At 50.9% G+C, this 17,224-nt stretch overlaps 1 protein-coding gene across 2 annotated transcripts in view; it reads left to right on the top strand.

Annotated features, from left to right (window-relative positions):
• Positions 1-3,029: 3,029 nt before the first annotated feature.
• Clptm1 (CLPTM1 regulator of GABA type A receptor forward trafficking) overlaps positions 3,030-17,224 on the top strand; it is a 31,016-nt gene continuing 16,821 nt past the window's right edge. The window contains exons 1-2 of one of the 2 annotated variants that reach the window (XM_006994867.4): positions 3,030-3,164; positions 11,891-12,003. In XM_006994867.4, coding sequence (XP_006994929.1) covers positions 3,093-3,164; positions 11,891-12,003 — 185 coding nt within the window. In that variant the 5' untranslated portion in view covers positions 3,030-3,092. Of the gene's footprint in view, positions 3,600-11,890; positions 12,004-17,224 lie in introns of both variants that reach the window. The other variant, XM_042272025.2, reaches the window with a different exon arrangement.

Here is a 17,224-nt window from a genome sequence, read left to right as displayed (position 1 = left end):
GCTTTGCACCTTTCCTGGAACTCACTCTGTAGACCAGGCTGGCCTCGAACTCACAGAGATCCGCCTGCCTCTGCCTCCCGAGTGCTGGGATTAAAGGCATGCGCCACCACTGCCCGGCAGAAAGATGAAAAATTAAGGGAATGCAGGAAGGAAAATGGGAAGGAGGAGAAGGAAGAGCCGGGCTGGGTGGTGGTGGTGGACCTTTGATCCCAGCACTTGGGAGGCAGAGACAGGCAGATCTCTCAGTTTGAGGCCAGCCTGGTCTACAGAGCGAGTTCCACATGAAGTCTGTATTAGTTACTTTTCTGTTGTTGTGATAAAACACCACGACCAAAAAGTAATTTGAAAGAGTTTATTTAGGCTATGGCTCCAGACAGAGAGTAGAACATGGCAGGGAAGCAAGGAAACAAGCAGTGGGTTGGAGGTCTGGGAGCACATCCATGTGAAACATGTCATCTTGTCAGGGAGTCTCCTAAGGTGCAAAGCCTATGCAGAACTTGGCTGGGGGCAGGCAAAGGTCTCCTAACTGAGAATTTGCATTTAGCTTTGACTCTTTGGGGAGCTTAGGTAAGAGGTGTTGGTATGGTATAAGGAAACTGACTTGCTAAAGGTGTGAATTGTACAAGCCCTTTGCTAAGGACGCTGGGTCAGTCCACTAGAGGCTTATCCCCCTGCAGCTGTAAAAGGCTAGAATTCATCCTTAAGAGTGCCTCTGTATGGGAAAAGACCTTTACCAACCCCACATCGGACAGTGGACTGATCCCCACAGTATATAAAGAACTAAAGAAACTAGATATCAAAATACCCAACAGTCCAATTAAAAAATGGGCTACACTGGAAGAGGTGGGAATGGGGGGAGGGCTGGGGGTAAGGGGAGAGAGTGGGAGGGGGGAGAACAGGGGAACCCGTGGCTGATATGTAGAACTGAATGGTATTGTAAAATAAATAAAAATTAAAAAAGAAAAAAAAATGGGCTACAGAGCTCAATTGAGAATTCTCAACAGAAGAAGCTCAAATGACTGAAAGAAATAATTTAAGGAAATGCTCAATATACTTAATCATCAGAGAAATGCAAATCAAAACGACTTTGAGATACCACCTTACACCTGTCAGAATGGCTATGACCAAAAACACCAATGACAGTCTATGTTGGAGAGGATTCGGAGTAAAGGGAACACTCCTCCACTGTTGGTGGGAGTGCAAACTGGTACAACCACTGTGGAAATCAGTACAGTGGTTTCTCAGAAAATTGGGAATTGATCTACCTCAACACCCAGCCATCCCACTCTTGGGCATATACCCAAGGAAGCTCAATCATACCACAAAGAAACATGCTCAACTATGTTCACAGCAGCACTATTTGTAATAGCCAGAACCTGGAAACAACATAGATGCCTGTCAACTGAAGAATGGATTAAGAAAATGTGGTACATATACACAGTGGGATACTACTCAGCAAAGAAAACAATGACATCATGAGGTTTGCAGGCAAATGGATGGATTTAGAAAATATCATCCTGAGTGAGGTAACCCAAACCCAGAAGGGCAAACATGATATGTACTCACTCATAAGTGGATTCTAGATGTAAAATAAAGAACAATCAGACTGCAACCCACAGAACCAGGGAGGCTACATAGCAGTGGGGACCCTAGGATGACTGTGGCTTGTAATAAGTTTTGGTTTCACTCAATTACTAGGCAAGCCTCAGTGAAACATTTCACTATTAGGGTAAGAATTTATACTGTATCAAGCTGATAATAGGAAAAAAAAAAAGTGCCTCTGTGTCTTCTTCCCACGGACCAGCGTGAACCCCGCACCGATACAACAGTAGCTAATCTAAATTTGAGAGATTTTGTAGCTAATATAATTTGCTGACTTTGTAGCTAATGAAATTTGTGAGACTTTGCCCCGCAACGGTGGCGCACGCCTTTAATCCCAGCACTCGGGAGGCAGAGGCAGGTGGGATTTCTGAGTTCGAGGCCAGCCTGGTCTACAAATTGAGTTCCAGGACGGCCAAGGCTACACTGAGAAACCCTGTTTCGAAAAACCAAAGAAACTAATTAATAAATGAGAAATGAATAAATAGGAGAGAGAGAGAGAGAGAGAGAGAGAGAGAGAGAGAGAGAGAGAGAGAGAGAGAGAGAGAGAGATTGATTGATTCGTGCCAGGTAGTGGGGGTGCACACCTTTAATCCCGGCGCTCGGGAGGCAGAGGCAGGAGAATCTGAGTTCGAGGCCAGCCTGGGCTACAGTTTCAAGGTAGCCAGGGCGACAGAGAAATCCCCTGCATCGAAAACATACTCGAAACAAGAAATCTTGTCTCTCGAGAAAAAAAAAAAAAAACCGAAACACACAAACCAGTTCGTTTGAGCCACGGAATGGTGTTTAAACCTGCGAGGGCTGCTGGAGAGCACAGAGCCAGCTGGCGCGCACACGCCCTGACCGAAGGTGGGCAGGGACTCATTTCCAGGTGAAAATCCCTGCAACAGGGCCCCGGGATGCACGGAGAGGCTGCCACCTCGGGGGACCTGATGACGAACGCGAAGATCAGGGGAAAAAGCAGCAGGAGGAAAAACCTCAGGGCAATGAACACCGGCTGAGCCCAGGATCGGCGGCTCGAAAACGGGCTTCCCGCCCGGGAGGGGCGTGGCTCCAGCGGGTCGCTCCGCCCCCTACGGTGGCCGGAGAAGCCCAGGCTCCATCCACTGCGTATCACGCGCAGAAACAGCGCGCCGAAGTGGGGCAGATTGCTCGGAACGACCCCACGGTCCGGAAAGACCGGCCAACTTGGCCCAGGGTTAGAAACGGAGCCTCTGAGGAGAACATTTTAGACCAGAAAGTTAAAGCGCGTCAGAGCACTTCCTGCTAGATTTTAAAAAAACAAACACACACAAACACCCTGCGATGAATCGGTAGGGCGGAAGCGCGGTACGGTGGCCCGGTTGGGCCTCCCGAGGGGCGTGGCTCGAGGCGCTCTGCTCAGATACGGTAGCCGGGCCGGGTGGGCCAAGTGTGAAATCTCGCGCGAACGTGCTGGCGCCGTCGGGGACGGGGCGGGGCTGGCGGCGGGGGCGGGGACCCGGAGCGGGAAGATGGCGGCGGCGCAGGAGGCGGACGGGGCCGGCAGCGCCGTGGTGGCGGCCGGGGGAGGCAGCTCTGGTCAGGTACGGAGGCCGAGAGGTGCCCGAGGGGGCTCTCCCCCAGCGGGGGGCACTCCCGCGGGGAGTGTCCCGTCGTTTTTGGAGGAATCGGGTGCACCCGGGGCTCCATGCCCCAGAGGGACCTTGACTATTGGGCCCAGGCAGCGCTCGGCCGCCCGGGAGGCCGGACGGTGGCGGGAACCCGGCCCTGTTGCGCGCCAGCATCTCCTGCAGGCTCGCGCCGGGCGTCCACCAGACCGCTAGCTCGAGCCGAGGAGAGAGTGGAGCCGGGGGACGCAGACTTGTAAACCCCGACGTCCCCGGTTCTCCACTGTGCTATCCCCAGGCTCCAATACCATGCCTAGAGTGGTCTGGTGTTCCGGGTCCACTCTGCTGCAGTGCCTGAGATGCGGGGCAGTGGTTGGTTCATTGGGAGTTTTCCAGCTCTGGGGAAAGACGGTAATTATGGTCGACAAAGGGCATGGGCTGCGGAGGTCGACAGACCCATTTTACAGACCAGGATCCCAGGGACAGCAAGACGAAGGCACTTGCAGAAGGTCACCCAGGTTAACTTTGGCACCCGCTCCAAGAAAAAAGCTGACCGTGGGTGGTCTGTCCCGAGATGGACGCTTTTAGCCTAAACTGATCAAATAGAGATACTGGTCCAGATGCATTTGCCTTCTAACCCATTACCACTCAAACTAGACTGAGACCTCAGAGCACACCAGTTCACTCAGGCTCCGTGCAGGCTTCTGGGGGAATTGATGGAGTGACAGCAAGGTGCTGTCGACCCACCCACCAGGATGTCACTGACATGTAGGAGGCAGCTCGGGGCTGAGGAGTACCGACTGGAAGGGATGCGTGCGTGAAGCTGACTTGGTGTGACCTTGGACAAGTTTCTTTCCTGGGGCCTTGATTTCCCCAGTGGTTAATGGAGGAGTTGGGTGGGAGGGCCAGCCTTGTCCCTGCAGTCAGGAGAGGGGGAGAGGAAGCTGCAACCATAACAGTAGAGTAGTGGCAGAAGTCCGCATGAGGGGCTGCAGGATCTCCAAGGCGGGGCAGATACACTCCTTTGGGAGAAAACACCGGGCTGAAAGTTGTGAGGTAGAGCCCAGCATCTCTAGCCTTTCTGGTATTTCCAGCCAGAGCTGGGGTGCAGGCAGCTCAGGGAATTGTTGGTAGAGTCCTTGCCGGAGTGAATGCATTGACTGGGTCTGCAGGGACTTCCTAGTCTCTGAACTGTTGTCCTGGCTCCTCAGTTTCTATCGATGAATGGGTGTCAGTGGCGTGAGAGACCAAGACTTAGTGTGTTGCACCTCCAGACACACCTGGAGCCTCTCTGGTTCCCATCTCTGCTCTAACTCTTTGGTTTGTTACTTGAGCCAGGGTCTTCCTAGGAAGCTCAGGCTGGCCCTGAACCCGACACCCTTCTGCTTCAGCCTCCCAAGTGCTAGGATGACAGGCATGTGTCGCTAATCCAAGCTCAAGCTTGTAAGCTTTTAGTACTCATCCTTTGGCCTTCAGGATAAAGTACACACATTTTCTTTCTTTCTTTCTTTCTTTCTTTCTTTCTTTCTTTCTTTCTTTCTTTCTTTTTTTTTTTTAAGCAGATCAAGACCTGGCATGAACTGTTTTTGGACTAGAATAGGCTTTCTATCTTTTTCTTTTCTTTTTAGTCTCTTCTTTTTTGGTTCTTCAAAACAAGGTTTCTCTGTGAGCACCACCTTTTTTTTACCCCCCTTTTTGAGACAGGACTCCTCTGTGTAGTACTGGCTGTCCTGGAACTTGCTCTGTAGATCTGCCTGCCTCTGTCTCCTGAGTTCTGGAACTAGAGGTGTGTACCACCACCACCAGGCTTTTTCTCTTTTTGAGATAGGGTCTTACTGTGTAGGCTGGGCTGGGCTGGACTAGAACTCATAGAGTTACTGCCCGCCCCTGTTTCCCAAGTGCTGGGATTAAAAGTGTGCCCACTATGCCTAGCCTTAGACTAGGCTTTTTTGTTGTTTTGTTTTTTGTTTTTTCAAGACAGGGTTTCTCTGTGTAGCTTTGGGAAGCCTGTCTTAGAACTCATACTGTAGACCAGGTTGGCCTTGAACTCGCAGAGATCTGCCTGCCTCTGCCTCCCAAGTGCTGCCCGGCCTAGACTAGGCTTACTAACACCCTCGGTTATTGACATTTTGAGTTGGCGAATCCTTCAATGTGGGCCTGCGCCATGCACTTTAGGATGCTTAGCACTGCCCCTGGTATTTGCAGACTGTCAGTAGCATGTATGTGCCTTCCTAGTCTCTAGGAATTTCTGAATGTTCTTAGGATGGGGATGGGGTGATGGAGGCAGAATCACCTGTGCTCGAGAGCCAGGGCCTGGAGGAGTGTCTTCTACTGCAAACCTTGCCTCCTAGAGTGCTCCGGCTCTGCTGGCCCAGCCACTGTGTTGTGACTGTCTTTTCCACCAGTTTCTTGGTCAGTACTGTATCACTAACCCCCTCAGCTCAGGGCTGGACACAGGAGATGGTAAGTTTGAGGAAGTTTATGTTTGTTTAATTTTGTTTTTGTTTTTGTTGCTGTTTTTTGAGACAGGGTTTCTCTGAAACAGTCCTGGCTGTCCTAGAACTCACTCTATAGACCAGGCTGTCCTGGAACTCACAGAGATCCGCCTGCCTCTGCCTGAGTGCTGGGATTAAAGGCACGCCACCTCCTGGGTGTTTATTCTATTTTATTAATGGTGTAGGTGGTGGAGCCCAGGGTCCCTGCATACATAGCAAACCTTCCCCGCTGAGCTGTACCCCCTAGTCCATCCCTGGCAGGTATTTTACACTGACTCACTTCCACAGCAGTGAATGGGGGTTGTGCCAGAGGCTAGGCTGAGTTGGGGTCTGGGGTGGTCATGGTGATCCTTGAAGGCATGGTCCTGTACAGCCTTGGTGGTCACAGCTGCTTCCCAGGCTGGTGCAAAGGCTCCTGGAGGGGGGTCTTGGAGCCCAGGCACACAGACCCTAGAACGGGAGCCGCGCCTTCCTCTCTACTGCGTTCACATTCTCTCTCTTCCCCGCCTGCTGGCTTAGCATGGAGCGGGCGGGCCCTTTCCTGCCAGGTCACAGCAGCCTGCTCTTCCTCAGGCTCACCCTGCCGCTCTTTCCCTCAGCTGATCCATGGCCCGCTGGGTCGCGGCTGTGGGCAGAACGGGCTCTGCTTTCCCGGACCCTGTGTGCCCAGTAGGAGGTGGGAAGCACGGATGGGGCCAGTGACAAAAGGATTCCTGACCTGCGATGGCCGTGACGTGGACAGGCACACAGCGGGGTGCTTTGGAGTGGGGCTGGGTAGGTGGAAGAGCTGCCGATTAAATAGTCTTAGGAAGACTTCTCAGAGGAGGTAGCAATTTACCAAAGACCTGAAGGAGGCAAAGGAAAAGCCATGATGGAATGGGACTCGCTTATGCAAAGGCCCTGAGGTAGAAGATACCTGGTGTGAGGAACGGCCTCGGATAGGCTAAGCACTGTGGCCAGACAGGTAATGGGGGGAGAGAGAACAGACCGAAGTGAGGAAGCAGGGTATGCCAGTCTCTGGTGGGGATTTGGCCTTGACTCTGAGGGCAAGGGGAGCCACAGCAGGGTCACCTCTTTGTTGAGGTCTAACTTAGAAACCTTCACAGTTGTCTGAGTCTAGTGGCTTTTGATATACTCTGCAGTGTGAGGCCACAGTTTGCTATCAGTAGATTTGTCCCTTTATGTCCACAGGGGTTGGTTTCAGGATTCCCTTCTTCAGTATCAGAATCTCGGTGCCCAAGTCCCTAGAATAGAATAGTTTGCATGTAACCTGCATGCCTCGTGTTCCATGCCTAGTGAGGTGGAAACCGTGTGGAAGTAGCTGCTGCATTGTGTTGGTTAGGAGGATGTGACAGGAAACAGTCTGGAAATGTGCAGGACAGAAGCAGTTTGTTGTCTTAGTAGATTGAGTTATTTTATGGGTGTGAGTGTTTTGCCTACATGCGTGCATATGCACCACATGCTTGCCTGGTGCCTGCAGATGTCAGATCCCTTGGAATGGGTTATGGATGGTTCTGAGCCATCGTGTGGGTACTGGCAACCAGTAGTCCTCTGTCTCAGCCATCTCTCCAGCCCTGTTTATTGGTTTTTGTTTGTTTGTTTTGAGACAGGGTCTCTCTATTATGTAGTTCAGGCTATTCTGGAACTAGGTAGACCAGGCTGGTCTTGAACTCACAGAGATCCAGCAGCCTTTGCCTCCCAAGCGCTAGGTTTAAAGGCGTGCACCACTAACTAGCTTTATTGTTGTTTTGTAAAGAAAAGCCCTCATATGTAACCTAGGATGGCTTCAAACTGAAGGCAGTCCTCGGCCTTTCCTTCAGGTTGGTATTACAGGTATGCACCGCCACACCTGGTTTAGATGCAGTTGAAAACACTGGGTTGGGCTGGGCGGTGGTGATGCACACCTTTAATCCCAGCACTCAGAGGCAGAGCCAGGTGGATTTCTGTGAGTTCAAGGCCAGCCTGGTCTATAGAGTGAGTTCCAGGACAGGTACGAAAACTACACAGAGAAACCCTGTCTCGGAAAAACAAAAACAACAACAAAAACACTGGATTGGGGAGGCTGGGGAGATGGTTCCATAGACAGGATGGTGGCCATATAAGCCTGGCAACCAGTGTTTGTTCCTAGAGCCCACATAAAGGCTTGGGGAGAGCTAACTCTAGACTTGTCCATCAGACTGAGACTCTGTGCAGATCACATAACGTATACAACAGTGATAATGAACTACTCATCTGTTTACTTCTTTGAGACAGGGGCTCTCTGTATAGCTCTGACTGACCATGTAGACCAGGTTGGCTTCAAACCTGCAGAGATCTGCCTGTATCTGCTTCCTGAGTGCTAGGATTGCAGGAGACCACAGTTGAGTCCCCACCATCCACATTGGACAACTCACAATCACTGCCTGTAACTCCAGCTCAGGTCCAGCAGCCTCCAGGGGCACCTGCACTCAAATGCATGCACCGTGTGTGTGTGTGTGTGTGTGTGTGTGTGTGTGTGTGTGTGTGTGTGTGTGTGTGTGTGTGTACACACATACATACACAGTTAAAAACAAAAGCCAGGGGCGTGACACACATCTTTAATTCCAGCACTCAGGAGGCAGAGGCAGGAGGATCTCTGAGTTTGAGGCCCGCCTGGTCTACAGAGTGAGATCCCGTCTACATAGAGAGTTCCATAGATAGTCTACATAGAGAGCTCCAGGACAGCCAGGGCTACATAGAGAAGCCCTCTCTCAAACAAAAACAGCAATGTTTAGTGATCGATGGATAGATAGATAGATAGGTAGGTAGGTAGGTAGGTACGAAGGTAGGTAGATGATAGATAGATAGATAGATAGATAGATAGATAGATAGATAGATAGATAGATAGATAAAAATAAATCTTCGGGTGACTCAACAGTTAAGAGCACTGGCTGCTCTTCCAGAGGACTAGGTTTGATTCCCAGCAACCACATGGTGGCTCACAACCCTCTGTAAGTCCAGTTCCAGAGGATCTGATGACCTCATCTGGCTTCTTTAGGCACGGGGCATTCATAAGATGCATGGGCATACATGTAGGCAAAACACCCATATGCATAAGAAAAAATGTTTTAAAAGGGTACTTGCTGCTATTGCCTATTCATAACTGAAAATTGTTCAGAGCCCAGTGAGGTGGAACAGTGGGCGAAAGCGCACACTGCTAAGGCAGACCACCTGAGTTTGACCCCTGGAACCCCATGGCAAAAGAACAGAACTGACTCACAGATTGTCCTCCGACTTCCACAGACATGCTGTGGCATATGCACCTACCTCCTCATAGAATAAAAGAATCACTAAGAAGGAAAAAAGAGGCTGGCCGGTGGTGGTGCATACCTTTAGTTCCAGCACTGGGGAGGCAGAGGCAGTTACAAGACAGTCAGGACTACACAGAGAAACCCTGTCTCAAGAAACCAAAAACACAGAACAACCCTGTCCCCCAAAAAAGAAGAAAAAAAAAAAGGAGAAATATTTATATTTACTTAATTTCATGTGTATGAGTATTTCCTTGCATACTTATATGTTCCCTGGTTCATGTGTAGGCCAGAGGAGGGTGTTAGATTCCTAGAACTGGGGTTACAGACAGTTGTGAGCCATGTGCGTTTTCCTGTCTCATGACTCAAGGCTCTTCTTGTCCCTCCAGTCCTGGGGGTGGGACCCAGGGTCTGGTGCATCCTAAATGCTGGGAGTCCTGAGCCATACCCCCACCCCACTTCCGCCGTCCTGGGCATCGGTGAATTCTTGGTGGGCAGTAGCTCAGAGCCTGCCCATCTCCTCACACCCCAGCAGCACTCTGAAGGTCTTTGTGACTGTGGCCGTGCTTGTGGGTATGATTGCCCAGCTGGATTGCCCGTCACTGTGGGGAGGAGCAGCCAGGTGTGACTTCAACTCCTGCCCTGGCCCCCACCCCTCTTCCTGATTGAATCTGTCCAGACTTGCTGGATACCTGAGTTCCTCCTGCTGGTCCTCATACTTTTCCCTCCATCCAAACACCCTTCCCCGGACCCCCCATGTGACTGACTGCCTCTGTCCCAGTCTTAGAGGATCACTGATCGACCCAGTCTGTGTGGGTTCCTGCCTCATGTCCTAGTGGCTGTCACCTTCTGCTTATTTCTCCAAAATGTATTTTCTGTTTATCTTAGTTACATATTTTAGAAAGGACGTTGAGTAAACCACAGGAAGGGCTAGGTGGACGCTGGGCTGCTGCCTGTGTGTTCCCTGGAAACAGATTCTCAGAGGTTGGTGGACAGGGAGGGAGGGAGGGAGAAGGCAGAGGAGTAGAGGTGAGTAGATGATGATACTCACTATCTTTACTATCTGCTGTCCTGCAGGTGTGTTTCCATCTTGACACTGCAGCCTGGGCCACCAAGTCCTTGAGCTGAGTGGCTGCCACCCAGCTCAGGGCCTGGCACACAGTAGGTTTGCAGAACAGTTCTGGGAACTTGGGGAGGGAAGCTTTTCTATTCACTCTACCTGTGTTTTCACACGTTTGTCCTCGGGGCAGAGGGCGGGACATGCCTGAGGTGTCTCAGGGAGAACCACGGGAGAAGGACTGAAGCCGAAGCCGAGGTCCACTGAACCCTAGAGTTGAACCTCCCTGCCACCTTGGTGCTGTCTCGCACTTTGGGTAATAACCAGAAGGGCTCTTGCTGGTAATGGGGACACCCGTCCTGCTCCAGGGCTGCTCTGTTCCTTGCTGGGGGGTGATCAGAGAGATGTGCAGGACTGGAGTTCAGGGTCCTTGGGGGGAGGGCTGGGCAATGGAGCATGGAGTCTGAGGGTGGGTGGACCAGGGACAGTGAGGGCACTGTGTCTGTTGATTCACAGGGATGGGTCAGGTGCTGATTCTCCACAGTGCCCATGGTGGTACACCCCCCCACACCACCACCTTTTTAAAGATTGACTTTTTTTTTTTTTTTGGTTTTGGTTTTTCGAGACAGGGTTTCTCTGTGTAGCTTTGCGCCTTTCCTGGAACTCGCTTTGGAGACCAGGCTGGCCTTGAACTCACAGAGAACCGCCTGCTTCTGCCTCCTGAGTGCTGGGATTAAAGGCGTGCGCCACCGCCGCCCGGCCAAGATTGACTTTTTTATTTTATGCATCTGAGGGCTTTGCCTGCATGTATGTATGTATTTGTACTGCATGCGTGCCTAGTGCCCATGGAGGTCAGAAAAGGGTGTTGGATCCCCTGGAACTGGAGTTATAGGTGGTTGGGAGCCACCACATGGGTGCTGGGAACCAGGGTTCTCAGGAAAGGAAGCCTGTGCTCTGAACTACTGAGCATCTCTACGGCCCTCAGGTCCTGCCTTTTGAGGGCTGACCAGGGGCCCGGGCAGCTGGCAGGAGAGACTGACAAGGACAGGACTGGGGAGCCAGCAGTGTCCTGAGAGAGGCTTCTGAGCCTGGACTCCCCCAGGCTCTCAGAATGTCTCTGATGTGCCTCTGCTTCTGAGAGAGGGTTCTTGTTTTGAGATAGCCTAAGCTGGCTTTGAACTCCTGGTTCTTCTGTTTTCACCTCTCAAGTGCTGGGATTATAGGCATGTGCCACTCCGCCCGGTGAAAAACAATTCTTTCCACATCATTGCCACTTGATCCCTTCTCCCTGTTGTCTTGCTCCTGAGTAACCCAGACAAGTGTCTTAACCTCTCTGAGCCTTTGCTCAGTTGCAGAGTGCAACTGTCAGAGCTTGGTGTTGGGCTGGATGCACGGGGATGGATGTTTGTATACCAGCTCACAGTAGTGAGCTTCTGCACCAGGCTGTCTGTCTCCCGCTGGACTGTATTCGCTGGAGATCAGGGCAGCAGGGCCTCGGCACCCGCATGCCCAAGGAAGGACCTTGTGAATCAGCCCCAGCCTTCCATGGTAGCCCCCTCCTCGGATGTCACCTGCAGAATCCTAGGACAGCCCTCCATGGACAGCCCTCAGCCTGGACTGTTGGACTGTCCCTCCGCTGCCCTCTCCCTGCACCTGAGCCGCAGGCCTGGCCACAGGTTCCCCTCTAGGTGCCTGCTTCTCAGGGCTGACAGCGGCTCTGTCTTGGGTCACCACCATCCCCAGGTGTCCCGGGAGCACTTTCCTCTGGAGCCCTTTGCCTGGCACTCCGGGTTGTGCCTTCCCTGAAGATGGACGAGGCCCGAGTGCTCAGCCTCTGCTCAGGGTGTCCACATCAGCCCCTCACCCTGCGCTTTGTCCCCACAGGTGACCAGCAATGGCAGCATTGGGAGGGACGCGCCAGCCGAGACCCAGCCTCAGAACCCCCCACCCCAGCCAGCCCCCAACGCCTGGCAGGTCATCAAAGGCGTGCTGTTCAGGTGAGCAGGGGGGCCTGGGGCTCCCCCTCTGCAGAAAGCAGGACCTGGGGAGAGGGAGCGGTGACCAGGGATGGCACACTGCCGCTTTGGCGAGAGGCTGTGCACACAGAGGCCTCGGGACCTACCTCCTGGAGAAGGACCTTGTGGATAAGCAAGCCCAGCCTCTCATGGTTTCGCCCCAGTAGCCTCCTCCTTAATGCTGGCTGTGAGCCCTCAAGAGCCCTCCTGGACAGCACTCCGCCCAAAGTCTAAAGTAGATGCGCTTCGTTTAGAGACAGGGGCTTTGTTGTGGAGCCCTGGCTGTCCTGGAACTCACTCTGTAGACCAGCCTGGCCTTGAACTCACAGATCTGCCTGCCTCTGTCTCCTGAGTTCTGAGATGAAAGGCGTCCTTTTTGATAGTATTAAGAGTTGAACCTAGGGCCTTGTATGTACTTGAGCCACACCACAAGCCCCTTATTTCAAGGCAGGGTCTTACTAAGTTACCAGGCTGGATTTGAACTTGCTGTGTAGTCCAAGCAGAGCTTTGAACCTTTTTGGTATTTTATTTTGTTTTGTTTTTTGAGACAGGGTTTCTTTTTTTCTTTTCTTTTTTTTTTTTTTTTGGTTTTTTGAGACAGGGTTTCTCTGCGTAGCTTTGCGCCTTTCCTGGAGCTCACTTGGTAGCCCAGGCTGGCCTCGAACTCACAGAGATCCGCCGAGACAGGGTTTCTATGTGTAGTTTTGGTGCCTGTCCTGAATAGCCTGTAGACCAGGCTAGCATCAAACTCACAGAGATCCGCCCACCTCAGCCTCCCAAGTGCTGGGATTAAAGGTGTGCGCCACCACTGCCCGGCTTGAACTTTTTATTACATCGACTTAATAATTTTATAGGACATAGGAAGGTGTGCATGTGACAAGGTGTGCATGTGACCTGTGCACATGCGCAGGTCAGAGAGCAACTTGGGATTCAGTTCTTTCTTCTACCACGTGGGTCCAAGGGGTCAGACTCGAGCGGCCAAGCTTCATGGCACACACCTTTACCCACTGAGCCATCTCCTGGCCCAAGTCCTTGAACCTTTGATCCTCCTGCCTCAGCTTCCTAAATGCTGAGGTGACCGGCCTGAAGCAAGGTCTGCCTGAAAACCCACTCGGTATCTTGGGAAATGGAGTCCTGCTGGGCACTGGAAAGGGAGAAGGTTTTATAGAGGGACCAGAGAACCTGCCTTAGGAGATTTTCCCTTAACTTAGAAATGCTCTGTGCCCTTGCAGAGCACACTGCACGGCATGGCTGCTGAGTATTGCTCAGGTCGTTTGTGCGGTGACATCCCAAGTGCATAGCTCACGTCTGTGTCCTCTCGCTTAGTTTGGAATATCTCTCGTTAGCCGGGGCTCTGTAAATAGGCCTTACAGTAACAACAAAAATAGGTGTGGGGTCCTGTTGTTTAGAGAGGGTCTCCGTATGTAGCCCTGCTGGCCTGGAGCTCGCTTACAGTGCTCCTTCTGGCTCATACGACCTCACCTTGACCCCAGCTGGCTCAGGGACTGAGCACGGTACAAGCTGAGTCCCTGAGTAGTAGGGATGCAGGGGTGTGTTGTTGGTTTGGAACAGGGTCTCACTCTAGCAGTCCACAGACATAACTGTCCCCCTGCCTCAGCCTCCTGAGTGCCAGGATTACAGGTGTGAGCCGCCAGGCAGCTCTAGCAGATGCATCTCATGCTCACAGACATTAGGAGCAACACGTTTGTCTGGAATAAGGACTGACCGACAATTTTGGGAGGAGCCAGGGAGCTTCAGTTAGTATATAGCAGCATCACCCTCCACCCCCATCTCATTAAAGGCAGACATCTCCATGCCTGGCTGTGCTTGATTTTAAAAGGATTTATTTTTATTTTTAATTATGTTTGTTTGTGTCTGTCTATGTGTAAGTATGTCAGATCCCTTGGAGCTGGAGTTACAGACAGTTGTGAGCTGCTACATGGGAGCTGGGAATTGGAATCAGGTCTTCTGCAAGAGCAATATGAACTTTTTTTTTTTTTTTTTGGTTTTTCAAAACAGGATTTCTCTGTGTAGCTTTGCGCCTTTCCTGGATCTCTCTCTCTCTCTCTCTCTCTCTCTCTCTCTGTAGACCAGGCTGGCCTTGAACTCACAAAGATCGCAATATGAACTCTTAAAAAATTTTTTGAGATCCCCCCCCCCCCCCCCCCCCCCGAGCTGAGGATCAAACCCAGGGCCTTGCGCTTGCTAGGCAAGCGCTCTACCACTGAGCTAAATCCCCAACCGAGATTTTATTTTTTCTTAAGATTTATTTTTATTTTATGTGCACTGGTGTCTTGCCTGCATGTGTTTCTGTGGGAGGGTATTAGATCCCCTGAAACTGGAGTTATATAGACAGTTGTGAGCTGCCATGTAAGTGCTAGTAGGAATTGAACCCGGGTCCAGTGCTCTTAAGACCACTGAGCCATCTCTCCAGTCCCCATAGTGTTCTGTTCTGTTCTCTTTTCTTTTCCTTTTAAAAAAGTTTCCAGGCCATGGTGAGGCACACCTTCAATCCCAGCACTGGGGAGGCAGAGGCAGGTGGATCTGAGCTTGAGGCCAGCCTGGTCTACAGAGTGAGCTCCAGGCCAGCCTGGGCTACAGCGCAAGTTGAGTGAGTTCTAGAACAGCCCTAGCTGTTACACAGAGAAACCTTGTCTTAGAAAACCAAAAAAAAAAAAAAAAAAAAAAAAAAAGGCGAAAGATGTTTTAGATTTATGTTACATGTATCAGGGTTTTGCCTGTGGATACCGTGGGTACCATGTGTGTGCACTTGGCGCCTGCAGGGGTCAGAAAAGCGCACAGGATCCCTTGGGACTAGAGTTAGGAATAGTTGTGAGCCACCTTGTGGCGCTGGGGACCAAACCCAGGTCCTCTGCAGGAGCAGCAGTGCCCTTGACTGTTGAGCTGTCTCTATCTGGCCCAGTATTGAGTTGTTCTTTTTCTCCCTTCTCACCCCCCTGCCCTGTGCTTTCGGATTATCTTATTATTGCTCGTGCGAGTGTGTGTTTGTGCTTGCATTCAATCATTCATTCATTCATTTATTGCATGGGGATACATGTTGTGGATGCACATGTACCATAGCACATGTGTAGAGGTCAGAGGAAACTGGGAATTTGGTTTTTTCTTTGCCATGTAGGTTCCGGGTATTGAACTCGGGTCCTTAGGCTTGGTGGGAAGCACTCCTGCTGAGCCATCTGCTAGGCCCATTTGATTAGTTTAATCCCAGCAGTTGGGAGGCAGGGGCAGGCAGATCTTTATTAGATTACATTTGATTGATTGTGTGTGTATGTACTTATGTGCCATGGTGCGCATGTGGAAGTCAGAAGAAAATGTGGAGTCAGCCAGGCAGCAGGGGTGCACGCCTTCAATCCCAGCACTCAGGAGGCAGAGGCAGGCGGATCTCTGTGAGTTCGAGGCCAGCCTGGGCTACAGAGTGAGTTCCAGGACAGGCACCAAAACTATACAGAGAAACCCTGTCTCAAAAACGGGGGAAAAAAAAAAAAAAGATTTGATTATTTATTTAGAGACAAGTCTGGAACTCACTATGTAGACCAGACTGGCCTCACACTCTTAGAGATCCCCCTGCCTCTGTTTTTTAAGTGTTGAGGTTAAAGTTTTTATTAGCATTTATTAATTATACATAATAGTGGTCTCCCTATAACATTTTCATAGTGTATATATTGTATTTTGATCCTATTTAGCCCTCATTATATTTCCTTGTCCCCCCAGTTTATACAGTGTTGGAGAACAAACCCATGGTTTTCTGTATGCCAGGCAAGCACTCTGTCAACTAAGGCACATGCCCAGTTCCTTAGGTTTCCTTGTCGTCGTCCCCCCCCCCCCCCCCAAATCCAGACAATGTCTGATGTAGCCTAGACTGGCCTGTAACTTGGGACATTCCCCTGCCTCCGCTCCCTGAGTGCTGATCATGGACCTGTGCCATCATTTCTGGCTCACTTACTGCCCTCATGCTCCAAGCGACCAGACAGGACAGGACAGCTCACCGGGTTTCTCATTTCCTCAGCCTGTACCGCACCTCCCGGTGCTTTTCATTAAGTTTGTATCTGGAAATCTGCGCATTGGTACTGAGGCTGCTTCCTTCTGAGGGGCTCTGATCCAGTCTCTGCAGCTCATTTCCTTCCTTAGAACTAGTGGCAGCAGACATCAGGAGGGTGTGGGTGGCTGCTCACGGACCATCTCAAGTCGTGTGTGTGTGTGTGTGTGTGTGTGTGTGTGTGTGTGTGTGTGTGTGTGTGTGTGTGTTGCTGTGGGTGGAATTAAGGGCCCCAAATAGGCTAGGCATAGAGGTGTTTTGTTTTGTTTTGTTTTTATTATTATGTTTTTGTTTTTCCAAGACAGGGTTTCTCTGTGTAGCTTTGTAGCTTTGTAGCCTGTCATGGAACTCACTCTGTAGCCCAGGCTGGCCTCGAAATCCGCCTGGCTCTGCCTCCCAAGTGCCGGGACTAAAGGCAGGTGTGCGCCACCACCGCCCGGCTGTATGTTTTAATTATGTGTTGTTTCTATATGCCGTGTCTGATGTGTGCTGCAGTGGAGGTGAGTGGAGGTCAGAGGACAGCTTTCCAGGGTTAGTGCTCTCCTCCTTTTACATGGTCACCAGGCTTGCGTGGCAAGACACTTTACATACTGAACCATCGATTGCAAGCCCTAGAGTTGAATTTTTATTTTATTCCTGAGACAGGACCTCACCTTGTAACTGCCTGGCCTGGAACTCAAAGAGATCCGCCTGCCTCTGCCTCCAAGATTAAAGGTCTATACCACAAACCACTACTGGCGTTTGTTTTTTGAGATAGCAACTTCCTGTGTATCCCTGGCTGGCATTAAACTCCCTGTACTCTAGGCTAGCTTTAAACTCTTGGTCATTCTCCTATCTCTGCCTCCTGAAAGCTGGAATTAATAGTTAGGAGCTATCACACCCACATTTGTTTATAAGCTTTTTGAATCTGTGACTGTAACAATAGCTATTTGGTAGTGGTGGCGGCTGCGGTGGTGGCGCACGCCTTTAATCCCAGCACTCAGAGGCAGATGCAGATAGATCTCTGTGAGTTCGAAAGCCAGACTGGTCTCCAGAGTGAGCTCCAGGACAGTCAGGGCTACATGGAGACACCCTGTCCTAAAAATAAAATAAAATAAAATAAACAAACAAATAAGTAAGTAAAATTTAAAAAGGAGGCTATAGTGGGAT

This window comes from Peromyscus maniculatus, chromosome 1 (genome assembly GCF_049852395.1).
Source record: "Peromyscus maniculatus bairdii isolate BWxNUB_F1_BW_parent chromosome 1, HU_Pman_BW_mat_3.1, whole genome shotgun sequence".
Taxonomy (NCBI): Eukaryota; Metazoa; Chordata; class Mammalia; order Rodentia; family Cricetidae; genus Peromyscus; species Peromyscus maniculatus.
Note: the sequence above shows the minus strand (reverse complement) of the source record. Positions and strands in the feature narration are given on the sequence as shown.